Raw genomic sequence first — 23,914 nt, forward strand, 5'->3', positions numbered from 1 at the left:
TTGAGTTTCAGGCCCTGTTTTTATTTCTCTGCTGGATACATGAGACAAATCACACTTGAAACGAGACCGACGTTGGGAAACCCCGAGTATTCATGCAGGACGCGTGGCAGCAAGACCGTCTCCCCAGCCATCCCACTGCTGCCACCTGAATGCAGCCACGGCCCACTGGGGACACAGTTAAGTGGTCCTTTCTGCTGAGGGCGGGGTGGGGGGAGCATAGGCTGACTTGGTTTAACTATCACCGCTCCCCCCCCCCATGGGAACTTGGGGATTGTAGTTCTGATGGTGGTAGAAAGAGCAACTTGTGGCCCTCCAAGTGTTTCAGCCTACAGCTCCCATAATCCCTCGCCACCGGTGATGCAGGCCATAAACTGCCCAGCCCTGCCACAGCGAGGGCGTTCTCTCAGGAGACTCTCAAACCCCGCCCCCCAAAAACTACAATCCCCAAGGTGCATTGGGAGAAAACATGTAGGTGTGGGAAGCACAGAACCATGGTTAAGACCTGTCATGCTTGGCAGGAGCAAGCCACATTTCTGGCAAAGGCGTGGAGGCCATGTGGCCCCTTGCGCGTTCCCCCCGGGAGAGGAGATCCTGAGCTGTTCCCCCGATGGCTGGCAAGGCAAGAAGCATCTTACGGGTTATTTTTGTCCGGTGGGCAAGAGGACGAAGGCATGGGTGGCTCAGCTTGGCATGCGGAAGAGATGCCACCGGGAGGGGGGGGAGGAACGAGGCTCTAATGAGCAGCGTTTCCAGCTAAGACGGTGACGGGTCTCCTCTCGAGTGCTTCGGGAGGCTGCTCGCCCCAGGCGAGCCCCCTCCCTGTCAGTCCAATATCCCGACAGGCCTTGCCTGAGGGGTTGTGAGCCCTGCACTTTTCTGCGGACCAAGGAGCAGGCCCAGACCAGCCTCTTGGACTTGCTCTGGGTTTGTTCCAGTGGTGGCTGCCGTAGCGTTTCCCCTTCGTCCCGTCTCTTCTTTGGGCTTCCTCCTCGTCCCAAGAGAACGGAGGCCAAAGAGGAGCAGGTGGGTAAAAGGCCAGTTAGGGGTTGCGGGGGGGGGGGGAGCTGGAGGACGGGCTCTTTCCATTCCTCCGGCTGCCGCCCCCCGGCCCCTTCGGGGGAGGTGTTGCCTTGGCGGGGTAGAAGGCCGATGACTGACGAGTTAACCACAAGCTGCGATTCAGTCCACGCTGCCCACCCACCCAATCAGGGATCCTGGTTGCCTCACCCTCTCAGGGTTCAGTTGCTGAAGGGAGCGAGAGAGGTTTGGGGCCCCCCGACCCCTCTCCTGTCGGGAAAGAAGGAAGCCGCCTCCCCGGGGGCTGATTCCGTAGCTCCTCGCCCTTTCCATGCCGGAAGATGGAAAAGAAGCGGCTGCCGTGCCTTGCTGCCGGGAGCCTTGCTGAACTTTCCGCTCGTGTCGGACCACAGTCCCATCAGCCGGCATTGCCGACGGCCAACAGAAACGTAATAAATAGAAGAAAATAGTAAATGTACAGAGAGGCCCGGCCCATTAAGAGGCTTCCGGCAGCCGGCCTGTCCCAGGGGCCGATTTAATGTCGGGTCTTCGGGACAGGGACATTGGGCATCCTGGCTTGGAATGATGGGCGTTGTAGTCCGACACCACTGACGGAAAAGGCTCAGGGTACAGCAGGCCGAGCTGTTGTGGAAACAGCTGGGTCTGCCGTGGTTCTGGCAGGCTTCGGGGCTGGCCTGAAAGGAGGCAGAGGCGGAGGCGATCTGGGTTGAGACCGGGCCGTTTTAAGGCCCGGCGTCCAGAAGGCCTCATCCCTGCCTCTTCCCAGCGTGAAGGACAGGCAATTCCTTGCCCCTTTGGGCTCATTGGGTCACTGCTACGGCTCGGCGGGTGATGGTTTTCATTTCCCTGCCAGAGCGGTCTTCTGGTGGGTGGGCAGAAAGGATTCCTCCCCCGGGGGCCTGTAGACTCGAAACCACAGTCAGGAAAGGGGGGGACCGGATGGGCGTATTAAAATCTTAACGTAACTCCCTGCAAATGAGCTAGCAATGCACGGTCTCACTGCGGCTGCCCAAAACTTGAGGAATTGGGCAAGTTTTCTTCCCAGCCCTCAACCGGGCAAGCTCTGCGTTTACTCTCTGCTCAGACCGGACCAAAGCCTCCATCTTGACATCGGAGCGGCTGCTAGAGGAGAAGGTGGCGGGGGAGGAAGACCAGCCATGCTTGGGGAGTGGGGGGAGAAAGCACACGACGACGACAGGTCGGGTGTGCGAAGAGCAAGGAGGTAGTGCAAATGCCAGGCTCGCCCCGGCCACCTGTGAGGGGGGGGACATCATCCCCGACCCGGCAGGGGGGAGGGGCGCGCGAGCGAGCGACGGGGATTGGCTGCCCCGTTTGTCCGTCTGTCCTCTGCGAGGCTTTAGCCGCTGTGGAAGAGGCGGATGCGTTGCACGATGTCCTTGCGGCATAGCGGGCAGGTGCTGAGTGCCTCGGAGCACGTCTGGCAGCAGCAAACGTGGCCGCAGTTTAGGAAAACCACTTGGGCCTGAGAGAGAGAGAGAGGAGGGGCGGCTGTTAGGCTATGGCCCTTTCCACCCTCAGAAAACCCCTCAACGGCTGCTTCCGGCCGTCGGCATTGGGACCGTCCACCTCCCGCTCCTCCTGCCCCCCTGTTCTTTGGGGGAAAGAGCCCGGATGGCAACTTGAGTCGCCAGAGATCCGAAGGAACGGGCAGAAACGCCTTCATGGATCCCTGATTGGTTGTACCCCTCCTGTGGATGTTCAGCGCAAGCCAGTTCAGGCGCTCCTTGTGGGTGGAGAAGAGCTCTTGATGCATCTCTTCCTCCTTTTCTATATTATTTAATACAGGGGTGAAGAAGCTCAGGCCCCGGGGGCCTAATCTAGACTGCCCTGGCGGCCCCAGATGGCCACATCCCCACAAGCCCCCAGCGTTGTTGGTTCCCCAGCATTTGTGCAGCTTTCCCCGCCCCCACAATTCGAAAAGGTTGACATGCTGTGCTTAAGGCTCCGTCTCTGGCTAAAATTTCAGCTAAAACAGGCTTGCCTTTTGGACGTTTGGGGCATTTGGCCTCGTCCACCCCGGGATTACGGCCTCCGAGAGAGGTTTCCCGCCCCTGCCATGAGGATTAGCAGCTTGGAGCGTTTTGAAACCTGCATTTCGAGAGGCCGAGAGAGTGCGGAGGCCTGGGCCTTTGCTAAGAACGCAGCCGTCGGAGAGGTGCTTCAACATGTTCAAATGGGGGAGAAATTGTGGGCCACTCTGAAGGGCCGGCTGTGTAGGCCCTGCCCCGAATCCAAAGAGGTACGGCTTTGCCTTGAGGAATGTGGAGGGGTCGGTTTAAAGAGGGCTTTTTGCGGTGGAGGGGTGGAGCTCCTTGACAGGGTGCCCTGCTGGCTCAGAGCCCCCCCCTTCCCCCGAGGGCCTACCTCTTGCTCCATGCAGACCACGCACTCGCAGCGGTGCTCTTCGGGCGGTGGGGCGGAAGGCGCATCAGCAGGCTCTTCGCTGCGTCCCGGGGCAGAAGGCAGCACCTCTTCCTCGGGTTTCAGCAGTTCTGCGGGCAAATCGTAAGGCTGGTGGAGAGCAGGCGGAGGGACGACCCCAACTAGCGCAGGGGAGGAGGGGGAGACGGGACGGGGGGCGTGCAGGTGCCCCTTCCCCGTCCCTCCCTGAGCCCGCTCTCCAAGAGATTGCTACACGCATCGCTCTGGGCCGTGACAGGTCCACGCAGCGGGGGTTGTGTCTTCTTCACGCAGCACAACACACCAGGCGTCTTGCGTGCTGCTTTTTGGCCCAATGTGGCTTTCCAAACACCCACGAAAAAAACCCCACCACGGAAGAGGAGAGCAAACGGAATCTCCCAACGCCGCCACGACACAGCAGTCGCAGAGAAAAGCAGCAGCTCACTGACTGGATCAAGCCAAGGGCTCGGAGGAAGCTCGCGAGGGCTAGGCGGACGGCGGGGGGATCCCCAAAGGGACTTTACCTGGGATGGTTTGCGCTACAGCATGGATCTCCCGGGCCTTCCGGATGATGGAGTGTTGCAAGCCGGTTTCAGCGACTCCCATCTGCCGAGAGAGCGCATGAGCCATTTTTTTCTTTGACAAGGCCCTTGCTCGCCACTTAAAATATATCCAGGTGTTTTCCCTCTCCTCCCACTTTTCGCTTCCGGCGCCCCGAGTTCGCTCGCGCGCCTCGTACCTTCGCCAGGTCGCCCGGGATCATGGCGCTGAGCATTTCGAGCGAGACCCGGTGGTGAGCAAAGATGGGCACGTACTTCTCAGCCGACAGGTCGGTCAGCAGTTTGATCAGCTGCCGCTCCAGGCCTTCCTCCTGCCAAGTAACAATAATTAAAAAAGGGTAAGGGGAGATCAAGGTTAGCTGCTGGACCAGGGTTTGAGACCTCCGTAAGTCTGCAATGCACCCGGTGTGAACAGCATTCCAGGCCTGTAGCAGTAGACTGAACGGTAACAGGAAATGCCGGCAGCAGCAGCAGCAGCTTTTTGGCAAAGAAGAGAGACGAGCATCAAGGCCTGCTCTAGTTTAACGCCCCCAACCTTCCAGAAGACCAGAGGTGAAGCAGACCCATTCCAACAGCCCTGCTGAAAATCCACGTCATTTTTTCCTCTTCCTTCCCCATCGCTCTTTCCTTGTATGTTGTGTCTCCCCCCCCCTTTTTTTTTTAAAAAAAAAGATCTTAAGCTGCCTTGAGAGCCTTCGGTTGGCTGAAGAGCGGGATAAAAATCCTTTAAAACAACCGACGGGAAAAGCTCCCCTGCAGGAAGGCAAGGCATCCGCTCAGGCTGTGCACCCTGGTCACCTGCAGCCGGAGCGAGAGGGGCTTCTGGTCTAGCAGCCGTTGGTACTGGATCAGCCAGTAGTTCTCCTGCTTGGTCTCGCTCTTGGCCTCCAACTCCCCCTGCAAAGAAGAGGAACGTGGTCAGATGCCGCTGGCTGATCTCGTGTGTGTCCCGACGCTCAACTGGTTTGTCGGCGCCTAGGAACGAGGGGCCGGCAGGCATGGAAACGAGCAGGCGGCCAGCCCGGAGCGTCAGGATTGGATTTATCCGGGCTGTTAAAAGCGTCGGAAGGTGCTTTACATCGATGCTGCCTTAGACTCAGCCAGACCCTTGGTCCGCCAAGCCCTACAAGAGCCCCCGCCAGTCATGGCAGATCAAGGCTGAGAAGCCTCTGGGCTGGATGCGGCCCTCGGGAGTTCCCCATCCGGTCCCCGCCCTCATCAGAGAGCGGAGAGAAGGGATCGTGCCCCTCGGCCCTCCCGTGCGGGAAGTGAGGCTTAAAAAAAAGCCCCCGCTGGGACCCACGGACGCTTTAGAAAAGCCCTAATGACAGCATGGGAGGCATTTCCCCCCCCAGGGGGAGTTACTGTTGAGGAGAGAATGGACAACTCCCCGATGCCCCCAGTTCCACCAGCTTTCAAAAAGCCTCCCGTTGCCACAGACAAAGCGTGTCTGGAGTCAGCAAAGGGGTGGTGTGAGAATGTGTGTGTGTGAGAGAGAGAGAGACAGAGAGAGACTAGGGTCTGGCCAATCCCGTTGGGGCTACGTGCCAGCAGTGGGGTGGCCCTACCCACTTTGTGCTACTGGGCCCTGAAATGCCCGCCCAGAACCTAAAAGAACCCCCCACCTCTGGAGTAGACAATAGTGGGCAAGACGGGCAGGCACTGGACCCATGCCCACGGAATAACACCCCACCGCCCCGGCCCTCTTACCAAGATCGCTTGCAGCTCCTCTTCCCGCTGCCTTTTCTCTTTCAGCAGCTGCTGCAGCAGGTAGGTGAGGGCACGCCGCTGGTCCGCGACCACCTCCTGAAACGCAGGGACACGCGGGCATGGGGGACGGGAGACGGGCTTCCCGGACTGCCTCCCCCTCCCCGCCCACCAGCACAGATTCAGGCCTGCCAAACTGGAACCCTGACAAAAAGAACCACGATGCCAGCAAATGGAGACACGGGGCCCCTGGCCGGAGGGTGGGGGAGCAGAACGGGTCCCGCTCCGCTCAGTTTCCCCAGGATCCCGGCATCCCCTGGGCTCCGCCCCGGTTAAAGGCCAGTCGGAAATCCCGGGCCTCGAGTGTCGGGGCGGAACAAACCCTGCACGTGCGCGTTGCCCGTTTAAAAAAGAATCCGCTAAAAAGAAGGAAGTGCGCCTTGCCCCGTCAGTCGGCGTAGAACCCTTGGAGGAGTCAAATCGAGGCTGCGGAGCGCCAAAGCCTGCCTGCTGGGGGGCAAATGCCAAACCCACCGCAGGGTCTGCACCCCTGTCTTACAACAAGAACGGCTTCAGGGGCTGGCTGCTGTTTCCCCCCCCCCCCACTGGGCAGCTCCCTGCGGGATTCCTCGGAGATGGTGACCCCGCCATGGTGCAATTTTGTAAATCAAAAAGAAAAGAATGATAAAATAACTCGCTCCCTTCAATTTTTTTAGCCGTTCCAGTCCCCTGGGGAAAATCCTGCCACCATTCCGCTGGAATCTGACCCCCAAAGCGGATCTCGCAACGGACATGCAGAACCACAAATCCGGGTGGGACTATGGGGCGGAGACGGGTTCCATAAACGTCCCCAGTAAAACCTCAACATTAATTTTTTTAAAAAAAAAAAGCCACACGCCCCGTGATTCTAATCTCGGAAACGGGCCGGTCTTGTTCCCCACAGAAAGATACTCCGAGGAGCAAAGGCATCCAAGAGAGCGCCAGGATTGGCCCGGCCTGCCCTCCAATCCTCGTGTGCTTGTGATCGGATGAACTCTGCCCAGGGCTGCATGTATTCCGCACTTCAAAATTCCGCACCAAGGAAATACTCAATTCTGCGAATGGCCCGGATGATGGAAACTACGCAAATTTCCACTCGTCTTGCGTGGGCTCCTTTATTGGCTCTGGAGATTTCAGTGGGCTCTGCCCGGGCACTTCTAAGCATCTCCTCGCAGCCATGAGGACTAGGAACTTGTCCGGGTTTGTTTCTCTTTGCAAAACGAAAGCAGAAATGCCCGGGGGGGTGGGGGCGAAAACACACGCAGCCCTGTCTCTGCCCGGCGAGCAGAATGGATGCCGGTGGAGAGATGGTGCGGGTCCTTTTGAGATGTCGCTTGGTGGGGGTGGGGGGTATTTTGAAGAGGGGGGAAATGTATCAAAGCAAACCACAGCCAAAAAAAATTTATAAATTAAAAAAAAATATGGAAAAAAACGTGAGATGTCGAGCGGGCCGCGTTTCTTCCTGCCCTGTTCTAACCCCAGCGGCGGATCGTTCCTAGCGAGTCTGAGTGACGCAGGCCCAGACCTCTGCGGTCAGGCGGTGTTCGCAGGAGGCAGAGGATTCCCCGCCCCAATGCCTGACTAAGCACCAAGCCACCCTTGAGGTTGCAAAAGCAGGCAGGCAGGCAGGCAGGGCGGGAGGAGGGACCCGAGCGAGCGAGGGGTAGGGGGGTCCGGAAAGAGCAACCCCGGAAAGCCGACGTACCTGCATTGCCTCCGTGTCGAGCTGCTGCCTCTTTAACTCTAGCTGGGTCAGCTGCAGTAACTCTCTCTCTATTAACTTAATCTAGGCAGAAGATGAGACAAGGCGGAGGAATTTGGGCATGTCCTCGGACGCGCGGCGGGGACAGGATGCTGCTTTCAGCCGGGGTCCCCTTTCAACCCCTTCGGAAGGCTCATGGAGCCAACCGGAGTTAGGCCAAGCGGGCGAGAGAGGTCCCTCGGGGCGCCCTCCTGGCCTATCGCGGCCCCCCCCGGAGGGAGCTTTTCCTTGGGGAAACTCTCTGCGTGGCAACTGGTGACGCTGAAGAACCGGCGTTGTGTCCAAAGCCAGAAGGGGAAACGTTCTCAGGCGCCAGAAAAGGCCTAAGTCTGGGTGCCAACTCTCCTCAAAGGCCCGTTCCTCTCCATCACACTGTGAAGGAGGACCGATTCGGTCTGAATTGGCCTCTTTTCCGCTAAGCCAGCCTTCCTCAACCTGGGGCGCTCCAGATGTGTTGGACTGCATCTCCCAGAATGCCCCAGCTGCTAAGTAGAATGCAGTGGCATGTAAGGGATGTGCCCCCCCCTCCGGTCACTCTGGAAGCGAGGACCGTCAACCTGGGATCACCTGCAAGCCCCGATCTAGGATTTGGGACACTTCCGGGGAACCCCGGATGAAAGCATTGGGCCCTGTGCGTATCGGACACTCCCGAAGGACCCCAGAGGCGGGTTCCGTATGACCCAGAGCTTCTTCGGAGTCCAGCAAAGCCACCAAAGTACAGGAAAGACCACGAGTGCCCTCAACCAGCCCCTCTGAGAAGAAAAGTGGAAGGCCTAGGTGTCCCGCTAGCCAAGAGCATTTGGGGGTGAGACGTTGAAGAGCCTGCAAACTCTACCCCCCAGGGCTTCTGGCCCTGGCTTGCTGCACCGGGCGGTCGCGGGCCTGTCTTCTTCGTGAGCCCGTTTGTCAGAATGGATTGGGACAAGCGGCCGGTGACAGAAACAAACGAAAAGACAACGCAACCACAGGAATCATGGAGGTGATGCTTTCATGGGCGGCTATGGGATGGAAATGCAGTGGAGCCGTGTGGAGATGAGGTGTACCCAACTGGTCCCAAGGGAGAAAGGCGCGAGATCTGGCTTCCTGGGGCCCAGAGATCTCCCCTCTTCCCACCCTCCTGGTCTTCCAGGGCCGGCTTTGAGGAGGGAGCTTGCCCAGGCAGGAAGGAACCAGTGCCGATTCCCAAGTTCCCCTCACCTGGTTTCGGATTTGGCAGTGCATGAGGTCCCGCTTCACCTGCAGAGCTTCAAAGGCAGCTTTCTGCATTTCACTCTGAAAGAGAGGAGAAGCAAAGTACAGATGAACATGTGAAACGGCCCTTATGTCGTGGCCCAGCAAACTCAGCCTCGTCTACTCCTGCTAGTAACAACTCCTGTTAGTAACAACTCCTGCTAGTAACAACACCTGCTAGTAAGTTACTAGCAAGATTAGCTGCTACCAAGAGAATGAAATACTAACCACTCTCATGAATAACCACTCTTACTAATACGAAGTTACTAGCAAGAGTGATTGTCTGCAAGGTAAGAAAGTACTCAGCTGATTACACCAAGGAGAAATACAGAGAACTAGCCAGCCAGGTCAAAGGCTACCTTCAACCCTGAAATGCTACTTTTCTACCTGTGAGGACCTGGTTGCTTTTTAATAGAGAGGACCAAGCGTTCCAATACGCTACGGTCCTCCCACCCTGTCTGAAGAAAGACAGCTCTGAGGAGGCTGCACTCTGCACCCGACGAACAATTTCGAGGAACTCTCGAAGAAGAAGTGCAACGTAAGAAAACAAAATCTATAAATAGAATTTTCCTGAACCAGCCCCCGGGAAAGGCCTCCGCGAAGGGAAAATTAGCACACAAGTCCACCCAGTCACCCGGAAAGGTTGCTAATGTTAGGGAGTTCTTCCAAAGGCTGAAGTTGTTTTCTTCCTCATTAAACTAGAAGAGCAGAACCGCCGCTTTGCTGGGTTGGGACAAGGTCCAGCGTTCGGTTTCTGAGGCCTCTGGGAAGCGTCAAAACAAGGCATCGAAAGGCACGACGGGATGGCTAGTGCCAGGCGTTGGCCCGATCTCCTCCGGACACGGGGGCTCTTGGCTGAGCTAGCCCAGCTTTTGCTACATTTACACACACACCCCTTTCAGGAATATGGTGATGTTTCACCCCTGGGTAACCGTGGCTGAAACTGTAGAAAAATCAACCGAGGGAGATGCGTTACACTTCAGGCACACAGGTGGCCGGGGCTCTATCTACCTGTTTGGGTTCTTAAAGTGCCCGTGGCCAACGCAGGGTTGAAAGCACATTTGATGGAAGGAGCCAGGGCCAAGGGTCATAGAATCCTAGAATAGCAGAGTTGGAAGGGGCCTACAAGGCCATCGAGTCGGCACGGCCGGGCACGTGCCATGGGCCCATGGACGAGAGCTCCCTGGAGCTGCGGCTGCTCCCCTCCATCACTGCCACCTGCTGGTCCACCTGCCCAGACCACAGAGGTGGTGAGAAGGAGGAGGAGCAGCGGAGGCGGAGGCCTGCTGCCTAGCTCTCTGCCTGCCCAGTAAGCGATGATGGGAGAGAGGAGGAGGAGGAGGACGCGCTGAGGGAGGGCCCCACTGCGGGGGTCTTGCCCAAGGGCCGTTCAAATTCTGGAGCTAGGACTGGGGGGGGGGGGTGGCGGAAGCACACAACCACCCTGCCCTCCTTCCAGGGAGTCGGTCGCTCCCCACCAAGGGGAAGGGACGCTCTCAAAAGAACTGGATCCATCCTGCCCAGCCGGGTCAGGACCAGGGGCCCGAAGCAGTCCCCTGCGCTTTTACAGGGCGGGCTGCAGCTCAGTGCGGCAGAGCCCTTGTTTTGCAGGCAGACGGTCCCAGGTTCCACCCCTGGCAGCATCTCCAGGTAGGGATGGAAGAACTCCAGCTTGAATCCCTGGAGAGCCGCTACTGCCAATCAGTGTCGACAATACTGGGCTTGATGGACCCAGGGTCTGACTCAGGATAAGGCCGCGTCCCAGGTTCCTAGTGGAGTCAGAACCATGAGGACTGGAATCTTGCTGTATTTTTATGGAAAAACTCCAGCATGAAACCCTGGAGAGCTGCTGCTGCCAGTCCGTGTCGACAACACCAAGCTAGACGGACCAGCATCCTGGCGAAAGGGAGGACGACCAGGCCCCACGCGTCGGCCGGAGCAGGAACAGCCGCGGGGAGCTTGTTCCTCCGCCCATCCCTGCCAGAGAGTCTACTTAAGAAGGACTTTGAAACGGAAGAATTTTGTTTTTTCTCCTCTTCCTCCTCCCTCCCGGTCCCATTTCCTTTTGTGTCGTGTCTTTTAGATTTTACGTCTGAGGGCAGGGGCGGTTTCGGTATTGATCTTGGTAAGCTGCTCTGTGAGCGTTTCCCAGCAAATAATAAATAAATGCTGCAAACAAAAGAATAAAGCAGCTTTCGGCTTCCTCCTCCGTCGTGTCCCGTCCCCCCCCCCCGTATATAGGTGCCCTCTCCCCGTTTGCCCCCCCCCCCCCATGTGCCAATACCTCCTGCAGGATCTGGCTGATGGCCTTGTTCTGGTCCAGCTGCTGCCAAGCCAGGATTTGCTGGAATTTCTGATCCATCCTAGCCAAGCTGCAAGAGAAATGGTCTGTGGATTACCGTTGACGGCTCTCAGCTGACCCATGCAAAAGGAGGGTGAGAGGCATCAGGGCAGGCTTTGAGGCCATTGGGGCCGGGGGCCCCATTTTCAACTCAAAAGATTCCAGTCCGTTTAGCGAAAAGATGGAGCCCGGTGGACCGCCGTGGGCTGGAGGCAGAGCAAATAGCTCCAGATCTCTGTCTCTCTCTCTACGCCTTGCGTCTCATTCTGCCAGGCCTGGGCCACGCTCGGATTGTAGCGCGAGGGGGCGGAGGAACCACACGCACAACCCCCCCCCCCCCCGGCACAAATAAAAGGAAATGACCTCCCCGAAAGCTCGCTTGCTCTCCGGCCGTACCTGGAACACGCCTGGTTCACGAGATCCTGCCGCCGCGACTCGTACGCCATCTGGAGCAGTTTGTTCTTGTAGGTCTCCGAGAGCATCTGCTGCATGGCCGCTGGGCGGGCGGGAAGGAAAAAGAGGGCCAAGTCAGGAGGCCTCTCAGCCTGGGGCCTTTCGCGATCCCCCTCCGTCCCCTGCGCTTCTGAGGACTTGCTCCAAAAGGGTTCCCTCCACCCCTCAACCAGCTAGACTCACAGCATCGGCTTTGGCCTTATTTACAGTACGAGGAGGGCAAAATGCAGAAGCGGCATCTCAGGGGCGTCGGTGCTGATGGCAGCCCGGAAGCAGAGGGAGAGGAACCAAAGCCGCAGTGCCTTTGTCGGCAGGAGGTGGGGGAAGCGAGCGCAACAGCCCGCTGTCCAAACCCGGGGCCTCGGCACCGCTTGAAGACGGCCGTCCCGGCCGTTGCGATCCCCTGGCGCCCGCCGAGAACGCCCCAAGAGTCTCTCCTAATCCACGCACACGGCTCAGGTGGCAAAGGCCGGAGAGGTGTCCTTGGGGGCTGCCCCACAATTGAGAAAAAGACCTCAGCTGTCAAAGGTGGATCTGCTGGCAGGAGGGACACTGTCTGCCGCTCGGTACCAGGGTGGAGCAGGAGGAAAGGAATGGAGTCGCCTGGAAAAGGACGCGGCCGGCTGCCTGACCGGGAGCACCCCACGCTGCAACGACACTCCGTTGCAGGTCTTGCGTGTTATGTACGGAGAGGTATCAGAGGGGAAGTGGGGCCACCCTGCCAGCCCTGCTGAAAGACCTAGGCCTCGTCTACACCCCAAGCAGGATATTGCAGTATGAAAGCGGTCTATGGTCTGTGTCAATGGGCCCCAACAGTTGTCAGTGCATTTCAACACCGCTATAAAGCTGTAGTGTGGCTCCTGCCTTTCATATACCACTTTCATACTGCAACATCCTGCTTGGTGTAGAGGAGGCCTTGGTTCTACTCCTCGTCCCTCCTCATCCCTTTTTCCTTGCGTGCCGTGTCTTTTTTTAACCTTGCACCCCAGAATTGCCTCGTTTTACTGATTGCATGTAAGCTGCTCAGGGAGGATTTTTAGCTGAGGAGCAGGACGAAAAGACTTGAAATGAACAAATACTAAAAATAACTGCAAGAACGAAATAATAAAAGTTCCCTGCGCCTGCCCGCTGCCGCCCAGCCCTTCGTCAGGACCACGGTGCCGCCACACTTACAGGCCACTTCCCGCCGGCGCAGTTGCTCCGCCTCCTCCTGGGTGATGGCCATCAGCTGCTCCATCCGGATCCTAGGAGCAACGAGGGGGGGGGTTAGCTGCCGCACGAGCCGCCCTGCCTCTTCCCACCCGGCGGCGTCGACAGATCAGGGCTGAAGGCCCGTCGAGTCCGCCGCCCGCTTTCCGTGTCTGCCGCAGGAATCCTCTTCGGAGGAGGAGCTGGAGCTCCGGGAGATGAAGACTATTGAGCGGGCGAGGGGCAGCCCACGGCGGGACCAGGAGGAGCCCGGTCCCTTGCGGGAGAGGGCTGTGGATCCTTCCCCGCAAGGAGGAGGGGAGCTCCACCTCTGAGATGGGGGCTCAGCGGCCCCCGAGAGCAGTGATGTCTCCAGAGGGCAGACGCTCTCGAGGGCCACATTCCTGGGGTGGGCGGAGCTAAGAGTGAAAGGTGGGCGGGGTCAAAATACCAGCCTATGTTAGCTGAGAGCTCTCCCTGCCTGTAAGAAAGCCTGAGGGGGGTGTTTTTACTGGTTAGAATGGGGGGGGGGGATGAACATAAGCAGGGACATCTGTGCTGGGGGGGAGAGAAAGGGGGCGTTGCCCCATGGGAACCCGGGGGGGGCACATTTGGACCCCAGTATGGAGGTTCTGCACCCCTGGCGGAGGGGCTGGGACTCTGAAAGCCGCTGCCCCCCCCCACGCCAGTGGGACCCACTCACCGATCGTTCTCTAAGGATTTCAGGATCTCGGAGCTCTGCTTTTGCCTAGGAAGACGAATCAAGGAAGAACGGCGGCAGAGGGGAAAGGTCAGGCGACAGGAGGGTCCCAGGCCACCCAGCTCCCAGGACAGCCGCCCCGCCTCCGCCCAGCACCGCCTCTGACCTCTGGTTCTCTTCCAGCAGCTTCTGGATGCGGCCCGCCACGCCCTGCTCCATCTGCTTCAGCTGCTCCAGCAGCCGCAGGCGGTCCTCTCCCAAGCGCTGCTGGTGCCGGGTCAGGCCCTGCTCCAGCCTCACCTGCTCCTGGGGCCAGAGAGAACCCAGAGCTCACTCTCCGGGGTGGGTTTCAACCTCTGACCTGAAGGGCCAATCCCCCGAACACCCCAGCTTTCCCCCCCTGGCCATTGGTGTGGGTTCTCCCACTCCGTTCTGAAAAGGTTAGACCGCCTCCTTTAAGGCTTACAGCGGGGGTGCGGAACGTCAGGCTGGTGGGCCAAATCTGGCCCTCGAGGGCCACACACCCCTTTCCCTGGCCCCACCCCTTTCCTCCAAGGAAAGATCCCTGGGTGGCTTCCTGGCTCCTTATGCAGGTTTTTCCTCCTAAAAACAAGGCCGAAACGCCTCTCCCAAGGCTTTATCGCCGGTAAGAGCTTTCAGCTACAACTGGGCAGGGTTTGGGGCCCCGCCCACCCCAGAATGTGGCCCCCAAGAGCTTCTCCGAACTGGATCCGACCCTCAGGCTGAAAGAGGTTCGACGCCCCCGCTCCAGCCTCTTGATCATCTCAGTTGCACCTTCCCCAACTCTGTGATATCCGTTCCTGGGCCGCAGGGAGCACAACCGTAACGCAGCGTTCCGGGTGGGGTCGGCCGGCGGCTTAGAGAGCAACTTTGGCAGGGCTGTGCCCCAAGGCGCTTCCAGTCTCAGCAGTGACAACCGCCAGACAGGGGAAGGAACGAGAGGAGAGACGAGGGGAAGAACAGGGAGGGGATTACCTCCTTCATGCTCTGGAGAATTTCCCCTTTCTGGGCGTTGCTCTGGTGCATCAGCTGCGCCTGACCCCTCTGCTCCAGGTCCAACCAACGCTCAAATTCCAGCTTCTCTCGCATCTTCTGCTCCTGAGAGACCGGCAAAAGAGCTTCGTCAAATCGCACGCCAACACAGAGGCCCACGGGGTCCTGCCCGCTCTGGCAGCTTGGAGGACTGGAAACTTTGTGCAAAATAAATACACGAATAACGGCAGCCTCCGCCCCACGCCACAAAACTAACATTGCCAAGGAGAAAGCTAGGGCAGAGCTCCCTTCTCTGCTAGTTTTCTGTCTGCGGGGGCTATTCCATCACTGCGAGTGGCCACGCACGGACGTAAACGCTGTGACGCCTGGCGAACCCAGAGAGGGAACGGAATGGGCGGAGGAAGCCCGCTGAAGGGCCCGCCGAGAAAGAGGGGGCAGAGGAATGCAGGCTGCTTACCTTCCGCTTCTCGTAATCCATGAATTTATTCTGAAAAGGAAATCAAAACAAGGGACCTGAGCCTGAAATTCTCTGGGCCGTCTCCATAGGTCGTGCAGCCCAGGCGCCCGGCCAGTCTACCCTCACCGTTCCGGGGAAGAAGTGACCAATGTTGCTTCTTCGCAACCGGTATTCAGAGGTGGACGTCCTTCTCCCTCCTCATCCCCTTTTCCTTGCGTACCGTGTCTTTTTCAATGTCCTCGGGATGTGGCAGTTTTAATACCACCAGCGTTCGCTTATAGCCCCTCTGAGTGGAGGCGGGTGGCTCCGATGTCAGTGGGGTGGTGAATCCACTCTGGGTTTCAGTCGGAACCGGCCAGAACTCTAAAGGAAGCACCTTGAGATCCCTGCTGGTTCTGACTGAAACCCGGAGCGGATTCACCGCCCGAGCTCCCTTAAGAGTTTTAGCTCCACTTCGCCGCAAAACCCGAGCTCCGAGGGCATTCCAAGGAAGGTTTTCCATACACCTCCGACAGCCCCCACCTGCTCCGGCACTCACCTGCCACTCGGCGTCGTTCTCCGCATAGCTACAGACTGCCCTGCTGACCCCGTCCACTGCCATGTCCCCTCCGTCGCTTTCTAACACCGGGAGCAGGTACTGCGAGGGCGAATTGTACTCGATCCCCAATACTAGAAGAAAGCAGTAGCGTGGGAGCTCAGGGCATCTCCTCAGCCTTGGAGTTCGGAGCTTGGGCACGCGACTTTTCTTTTAGCTTCACCCACTTCGCCTTCGGGGAAACGGGCGTTTCGTGATTGGCCCCGCCCACCACGCTCACCTCCGCACAGAAACTGCTGGACGGCCTCCGTGCCGGCGCTGCAGATTTCATCCGGCGGGTAGGTCATGGCCGAAGCGTCCAGGGTCAGCGTCTGCAGGAGAGACACGGGCCCGTTCAGAGCGGCGATTCAGCCAGGCGGCGCCGGGCTGGCTTTGCACCCGGCTGTCTCCGCAGGCAGAGAAGCGTCGCCTCGGCCCGTCCTGACTCGATCCCAGGAAGGGCGCCCCACGGTGCACCGGCAGGAACTCCGGAAGGGGCAAATCTAGAGCCGACCGGCTCAGTATCGCCCCACACAAAAGAAGCCCAGCTCCAAGCAAAGCCAAAATAATAATAATAATAATAATAATAATAATAATAGCAGCAGCAGCAGCTTATGGCGCGTACCTCCAGCGTCCGGATGTGAGCCATCACCGACGGCAACTCTCGCACCAGGTTTTCGCTGATGTCCAAGGTCCGCAGGCTACGCAGGCCGCCCAGCGTGTCTGGCAGCACCTTCAACTTGTTGGCTGCAGGCGAGAGGCAGGACCTGAAGCTCGTGCAGAAGGCAGCGGCCAGGCCACGGAGTGAGGTGCGCATATTACGCCTGTGCTGCCGTCTGCCGTTTAGCTGGGCTGAAGGGGCTGGTATTCGTTCACAGAGCCCCGTACCACTCAGGATGAGGCTCCCCAGGGCACATCTCTCCCCTAAAACAGGCTCCCAGGCCACTACGATCTTCAGGGGAGACCCTGGTGTCTGTGTGGCGGCCTGCAGCCACCCCCGCCCAGTGGGACGGTCTCCCCTCCAAAGCCTCCGTACTGGCACGTTTTAGACACTTCTCCGCCATGAATTTGCCCGATCCCCCTTTTAAAGCCATCCAACTTGGTGGCCATCACCACATCTTGCGGTAGTGAGTTCCACAGTTTAACTCGGCGCTGTGGGAAGAGGTCCTTCCTTTCGCCCACCCCGAATCTCCCACCCATCAGCTTCATGGCATGACAATACTGGGTTCCAGTATTTTGAGAGAGAGAGAGAGAAATGTCTCCCTGCTCACGTTCTCTACACCAGGCATCATTTTGTCCACCTCTGTCCTGTCTCCCCTTACTTGCCATTTCCCCAAGCTGAGCAATGCCATCTGTTGTAACCTTCCCTCAGGGGACAGTCGCTCCAGCCCCTGGATCAGCACTAAATACGTTGCAAACCACGCCAACGTTTGACACCAGGCCTGGTTCTTCTCATTTTAAAAACGTGGAGACTCAGGGGCCTAACCTGGGAACCTTTGGTCTGCAAAGGAGGTGTTCCGTCATAGAGGCATGTTCCCCCGACACACACAGACTTTAGGAACGAGCCGCCTTCAAACCCAGCAGCGCCTCAGCCTACCTTTCAGATTAAGGCTTTGGAGCTGGGCGAGGTCACCGACAGAATCCGGCAGCGCCTTCAATAAATTCTTTTCAACATTCAGGACCTGGGAAGAGCAGAGAGAAGAGATGAAATTATTATTATTATTATTATTATTATTATTACATTTATTTGTATCCCGACTTTTGCCCAATGCTGGGCCTCAAGGCAGCCTTACAAAGTTTAAAATATCCATGTGGGGGGGGGAGGGAAACAAAACCATAAACAATTAAAAAATACACAACAAAATTACAAGACATTAACATAGATGGAGGGCCAGATTATTCTCCAAACACCTGCTGGAACTAACAAGTTTTCGCCTGCTTCCGAAAGCCCATCAAGGAGGGAGCCAGACTAGCTTCCCCGGGAAGAGAGTTCCAGAGCACCGGAGCAGCCACCGAGAAGGCCCTCTCCCATGTTCCCACCAAGCGTGCCTGTGAAGACGGTGGGACTGAAAGAAGGGCTTCTCCGGAAGATCTCAAAGCAGGGGCAGGCTCATAAGGGAGAATATGGTCTTTCAAATAACCTGGACCCAAACCATATAGAGCTTGAAAGAGGGCCACACAGCTGACCCAGGCTGAGGGCAAGAGAACGCCTCACGTTGACATCTCGGTACGTGGAGCTGTGGCAGAAGGGGGATGGGAATCGAGGTAACGCCCAAAATTTAGCTAATGGCAAAGCCACAATCTCTGATTTTTATAAAACGTGGCACGGTTTTGTTGCTTACTAGCATTAATTAATTAATGCATTTTAAAAGCCAAATCACTCCAAGGGGGGACTTATTTAGCATGCCATTTCAGGCGTCTAGTTTTCGTGGTCTTGGTGCGACGGCAGTGACGGATGGACGGACGGACAGACGGACGCACGCATTCTCTTTTATGATGATATATCTACAACCGCCCAGAAGAAATGGTTCTGAAATGGCTCCCAGGCCAGCAACGCCTCTTTACCTGGAGAGACGTCAGCAGACCGATATCAGCAGGAAGTGAGGTCAGCTGGTTGTCATGAAGATCCAAAACCTGGAAGAGAAGAGAGGTTAAAACGGCCGTCATTCGTCTGCCCAAAACGGGGGGACCCTGGCGGGAGTTCCCAAGATACCTTCACGGTGATGAGGTTCAGGAGGATGCAGGATTTGGGGACCAGAGAAGTCAGGCAGTTGGTGTGAGCGATCAGGACCTGAGCAAGAAAAGGACGGGAAGAAGATGGTCACACTGCAGGATCGCCTTCTCCCGTACAATCCGCCCCACACACTCAGGTCCTCTGGGGAGAACTTCCTTCAGTCGGCCAAAACTAGGCTGACGACGGTTACCCAGAGTTCCTTCTCTTCTGCCGCCCCCAGACTGTGGAACGGCCTGCCGGAGGAGAGTCGTCAACTTAACTGTCTCTCCGAGTTTAAGACAGCTGTAAAGACCAGCCTCTTCCGGCAGGCCCGCCTAGATGAATTTTAAACCAAGAATTTTAAGAGGCCTTGATTGTTTTTTGATATTGTATTGGTTTTATAGGCTTTTTAAAATAATTGTATGTATTTGATTTATATTGTATTGTACTAATGTTGTTCTCTGCCTTGATTGAAAGGGAGAGATGGGTAAGAAATATTATTATTATTATTATTATTATTCTCTCGGCTTCAGTTATGGCTCTCCAGATGTGCTGAACTACAACCCCCAGGGTCCCCCAGCCATGCACCCAAGGCATCTGGAGGGCAGGAGATTATGGAAAGCTGGGCTTAATTCAGCCTTCCTCAACCTGGGGCGCTCCAAATGTGTTGGACTGCATCTCCCAGAATGCCCCAGCCAGAGCTGGCTGGGGCATTCTGGGAGTTGTAGTCCAACACATCTGGAGCGCCCCAGGTTGAGGAAGGCTGGCTTAGATGGTCTCCAAGATGATCCGCATCGGGTTGGAAAGGCTGCGGCCATTTCGAAGCATCCGAGCTCCACTCTGGGAGCCGGCCAAATCCTCCACCCTGCTGGATATGCACCTCAGTGGAACCTGCCTCTCTGTGGCACACAGCAAAGGTCGCCTCGTGGGTGTGCAGGTCTTTACCTTTCAGTCCTTTGGAGCTTTTGTGTTCATTGTTATTATTAATTACTTATTACTACATAGATATCCCGCCTTTTTCCTCTTGCAAGGGACCCAAGGTGGCTTACGTGCGCCTCCTCCTCCTCCTCTCCATTTCGTCCTCACAACAACCCTGTGAGGTGGGTTAGGCTGAAAGTCCCAAAATCACCCAGCGAGCTCCATGGGTGGGCGAGCAGGGGACTAGAACCCGGATCTCCCGAGTCCTAGTCCGTCCCTCTAACCACCACACCATCCTGGCTAATATCTCGGTAACACGGCTCTTACCTTCTTCTGCAGGACTTTACAGGTGGCAAAGGCTCCGTACGGAAGCTAAACGCAAAAGAAACCAAATCTCGGTCACATAAAACAGAACGAAAAGAACCAGAATGAGTTAGAAGGGATTCTTCAAACTGATTCGTTGATTCCCCCAATCTGGGTCCATCTTGATATGTTGGACTGCTACTCCCATCATCCCCAGGGAATGAAGGGACTTGCAGTCCAATGCATCTGGAGGGCACTGGCTGGGGATGATGGAGGTTGCATTCCATCAGATCTGGAGGGCACTGGCTGGGGATGATGGAGGTTGCAGTCCAACACATCCAGAGGGCCCCAAGTTGGGAAAGGGCGACTCAAGATCTATGAGTGGAATATGACACCTTCCCAACGGAGACTCAGGCCCCTGGGAAATTGACCTGTGCCCCCTGAGAAATAGATCCGGGGCCCCGGGGAAATACAGTCAGGGTCAGGGCTCCGGCCTAGCACATTGCCAGCACTCTCGCACCCTACCCAACCTGCCTAGCTCGCCATTTGGGGGGCTCAGCGCGGTGGAGAACGTACCTCAGAGAGTTCGCATTTGGATATATCGAGGATATCATCAGCCCCCGCTTCCTTTGCCTGTGGAGGGACAGAAACGGTGAGCGTCGCTTGCCAGGCGGTCCTTTGCGCCCGTGGGCAGCTTTTCATCGCAAACGCTTGTTGCAACTGACGCAAAAATCAAAGCCAAGTGGCGCGCACGAGGGCCCCGCTCCCGCTTGGTCCATGGGGTGCGCCCCATGCCCTGCACAGACGGGGCTAGGTGTGACCTCTTGCAAGCAATTGAGGGCAAGAGAGGGTCATGGACGCTGGCTCCGCTGTCCTTCCCCCCCGTCCCTCGGGGAGGCAGGGTTACAAGAGGGAGGCTGGGCGCCAGTCTTGCCAAGGAGCTGTCGGAGGGGGGGGGTGTCCCCTCATTTCAGCTCGTACTTTCCTCTGCAGAGGGTGACCGGCCCATCGGTTCCTACGCAGCCTGGCTTCACATCTTCACGCTCTCAGGAAGAGGGTTTACACCACCTGGGGCTATTGGCCCACCTGACTTGGCACGGCTCACCCTAGGGGAGTTGAAACTCAGGTCCACGAGTGAAACCGATGTGCCCTAACCTTCCTGCTTGCGGGTTTCCTGTGGGCATCCGATTGGCCATTGTGTGAACTGAGGGCTGGACAAGATGGACCCAGACTCTTCTTCTGTTCTTCAGCGGGGGCGGTCCCAGCCACAACCCCCACCCGCCCGCGAAGGCCCCGTTCCGCAGCACAACCTACCAGGCACATTTGGTACTCAAGGCGTTTCCGGGCTTCATCACTGGGCTTCCTTTTCCGGAAGAAGAGCATCATCTTCGACTCCTTTCCCTTTATCCTGATTCAGAGGCGGAAGATGGTCAGCGGAAGAGGCAGGCGAGGCGGGAGAGCGACCCCAACCTGAGCGACAGGAAATCCCAGGTGACTTTCCAGCCGGCGGATCTTGTCCAACGGGTTCTGCTCAATCTGCCACCCCGCCCTCTTAAAAAGACAACATGGTCCTCCTCCTCCTCTCAATTTTATCATCACATCAACCTTGCAGGGCAGGCAGGGAGTCTGGGACGGGCCCAAAGTCACCCAGTGAGCTCCATGGCTGAACGGGGACTCGAACGCGGGTCTCCAGAGTCCCGGTCCAACATTCTAACCACACTGGCTCTAACCGCTACACCACATAAAGAACTTTGTGCCTTTAACAGTGGCCTGACAGCCGGATAATTAACCAGCACCGCTATTTATGGCTTGAAAGTAGAGTGGCGCGGAAAATTTCTGGATCCATTTCTGGTAAAAACAACAACCCACCACCGAGAGCCATAAGGAGACGAAGATAAAGAAGGACATTTTAACGTTGGCTTCATTCTCACGGAGTAGTCTACCTGGGTCAGGACTGTACCACTTCAGACTGCAGGTGGGGGAATCATTTGCTGGGTACACACACGCACACGAAAGAAACGAATCCCCGCACACAGAAAACCAGCTAGCAACCTTTCCCCCTGGCAATGCTAGCTTTCTATTTGCAGTCTTTCTTCTTTGGTTTTGGAAAGGAAGGACATTCCAGCACACGTAGGTCACCCAGAAAGCTATAATTATTGGGTGACTGATAAACTGAACGTACAAATCAGGGCTTTCTGTACGGCACCTGCTTATTATTTATTTTATCTGTTTTAAACATTTCTTGGCCGCCTTTCAGGGCAGAAGCCCTTTCAAGGTGGCTTGCAACCATACAGGAAACAGTATAAACATTAAAAAGCCCTAAAAGCGCAGACAGTAACATATCAGTTAAAAGCCCTAAAAGCCAACAGTAAAAACAACAGTGAAACAGTATTCATTTAAGAGAAGGCCATCGTAAAATAAAACGTTTTAAGGCCTTCTTAGAAGCCTGTAAGGATGATGCATTCGAGTCATGCTCTCTCCTAGGGGTGCCTTTGTTTCACTTTTTAAATTTATTGTTAGGATTATTACGCACAGGCGGAGCTGCGAGGGAACCGCGGGATCATTTGTTCATGAATAAAACCAAAAGTCTTTAAATGAAATGTTAATAAGACCTAGAAAACAAATTAGAACTGCTGAATAAAATCCGACGTGATGCAGCTCCCACGCTCCCCACCCACGGGTACAACTCAGTGAGCATTTATTAATGCAGGAGATTTCTCATCCCGTGGGTTCAGAGGAGTTTACACGAGGTGGTCCTCCCAGCCTGGCTCTCTCCTGCTGTTAATAGTCGCCCGTCTATCTCTGTGGGACCCATAATCCCAGGGGTCGCTCCTTTGCCTTCAAGGGACCCCATAATCGTAGGTGTCTCACTTCTGTGTGCAACCGCACAATCTCAGGGCTCACCCACCTGTCTTTATGGGGCCCCACAAGCTTAAGGTTTACCCATCTGTCTCTATGAGACCCCACAATTTTAGGGGTCACCTTTCTGTCTCTATGGGTTCCCACAAACTTCAGGGTCAGCCTTCTATCCCTAAGGCACCCCATAATCTTATGTGTTCCCGTTCTGTCCCTAAGGGACTCCATAATCTCAGGGCTCACCCTTCTGTGTCTAAGGCACCCCACAATCTTAGGGGTCACCCTTTGTCTCTAGGGCACCTAAAATCTCAAGGCTCATCCTTCTGTGTCTAAGGCACCCTACAATCTTAGGGGTCCCCGTTCTACCTCTATGGGACCCCACCATTTTAGTGATCCCAAACCCTAGGATTCTCCCGTCTGTCTCTAGGGGACCCCATAATCTCAGGGGTCACCCTTCTGCCTCTAAGGCATCCCACAATTTTAGGCCTCACCAATGTCTCTAGGGGACCCCATAATCTCAGGGGTCACCCTTCTGCCTCTAAGGCACCCCACAATTTTAGGACTCACCCGTCTGTCTCTAGGGGACCCCATAATCTCAGGGGTCACCCTTCTGCCTCTAAGGCACCCCACAATTTTAGGCCTCACCCGTCTTTCTCTAGGGGACCCATAATCTCAGGGGTCACCCTTCTGCCGCTAAGGTACCCCACAATTTTAGGACTCACCCGTCTGTCTCTAGGGGACCCCATAATCTCAGGGCTCACCCTTCTGCCTTTAAGGCACCCCACAATTTTAGGGCTCACCTGTCTGTCTCTAGGGGACCCCATAATCCCAGGGGTCACCCTCCTGTCTCTAAGGCACCCCACAATCTTAGGGGTCCCCCCGTTCTGTCTCTATGGGACCCCACCATTTTAGTGACCCCAAACCCTGGGACTCCCCCTCCTGTCTCTAGGGGACCCCACAATTTAAGACGACAGTCCCCCCCCACTTACCTGAGAGCCAGCCCCATTAGGTAAGGCAGTCGGACCTAATTCCCAATCAAAGCGCTCTTATAGACAGATTGAAAAGCTGGGGTTCCAGGCAGAAGTTCCACAGGCGCAGCTTGGCTTCTGCCTGCCATGCCAGCTTGTATACAGGCGGCAGGAGCCCTGGAGGGAGGAGGCGGGCAGCCAGAGGGCTTCCTTGATGACTTCTGCAGTAGCCTACTAGCCAGAAAGGCAAGCCTCTTTGGCCACGCCCAGAAACAGGGGAGGGAGGGGCGGCTCCTGAGGAGAAGCCCCGCCCACAAGCCTGGCAACGAGCCCAACCGTCAGGGGAATGGGCGAGCCAAGCTCCGCCCCCCTCGGCAATGTCCCCTCCCGCGCCCCGTACTTCGGGTCTGTTTTCCACGCCGGTCTCTTCCTCGCCACCTCATTAATGTCTCCTCTCGCTCTCCGTACTTACAGCCTCATTTCTTGCCCCTGTCACCGAACGACCAGCCGCCCCAGGAAATCTCTACGTCCTGTCCGCACCCCCATGTCGGTCGTATCCCATAAGCACCTCCTCCGTTCGCCGTCCACCAAGAGCTAGAGGCCAGAGCGTCTTCCTTTGCCCGGAGCCAAAATGGCGCCTGTGGCCTCACTCTCTCCCGCCCCCCCTCAGCA

The 23,914-nt window shown here is 56.7% G+C and overlaps 1 protein-coding gene across 2 annotated transcripts; it reads right to left on the reverse strand.

Annotated features, from left to right (window-relative positions):
• LRSAM1 (leucine rich repeat and sterile alpha motif containing 1) lies at positions 1-23,813 on the reverse strand. Of its 2 annotated transcripts, none has more exons than XM_063144592.1 (25): positions 23,715-23,813; positions 20,733-20,819; positions 19,995-20,051; positions 19,443-19,487; positions 18,198-18,275; positions 18,050-18,118; positions 17,082-17,166; positions 16,110-16,231; positions 15,726-15,816; positions 15,449-15,579; positions 14,911-14,940; positions 14,436-14,558; positions 13,606-13,745; positions 13,443-13,487; positions 12,725-12,795; positions 11,495-11,594; positions 11,042-11,129; positions 8,725-8,799; positions 7,471-7,551; positions 5,730-5,825; positions 4,818-4,916; positions 4,199-4,330; positions 3,984-4,065; positions 3,424-3,551; positions 1-2,521 (listed from the first exon to the last, which is right to left on the reverse strand). In XM_063144592.1, exons 2-25 carry the CDS (start codon positions 20,802-20,804, stop codon positions 2,396-2,398), a joined length of 2,166 nt encoding a protein of 721 aa, XP_063000662.1. In that variant the 5' UTR covers positions 20,805-20,819; positions 23,715-23,813; the 3' UTR covers positions 1-2,395. The 2 variants fall into 2 exon arrangements, with proteins under 2 accessions (XP_063000662.1, XP_063000661.1); XM_063144591.1 differs by having other exon boundaries at positions 20,733-20,888.
• Positions 23,814-23,914: the final 101 nt, after the last annotated feature.

Source organism: Elgaria multicarinata, chromosome 19 (assembly GCF_023053635.1).
Source record: "Elgaria multicarinata webbii isolate HBS135686 ecotype San Diego chromosome 19, rElgMul1.1.pri, whole genome shotgun sequence".
Lineage (NCBI taxonomy): Eukaryota > Metazoa > Chordata > Lepidosauria > Squamata > Anguidae > Elgaria > Elgaria multicarinata.

Excerpts from the sequence above, each read along its gene's own strand:
- LRSAM1 (XM_063144592.1), bottom strand. The coding sequence starts at position 20,804 with ATGATGCTCTTCTTCCGGAAAAGGAAGCCCAGTGATGAAGCCCGGAAA. Across the intron at positions 20,052-20,732 it reads TTGAGTACCAAATGTGCCTG|GCAAAGGAAGCGGGGGCTGA; the intron begins GTAGGTTGTGCT and ends GTCCCTCCACAG. Across the intron at positions 15,817-16,109 it reads CTCACATCCGGACGCTGGAG|ACGCTGACCCTGGACGCTTC; the intron begins GTACGCGCCATA and ends TCTCTCCTGCAG.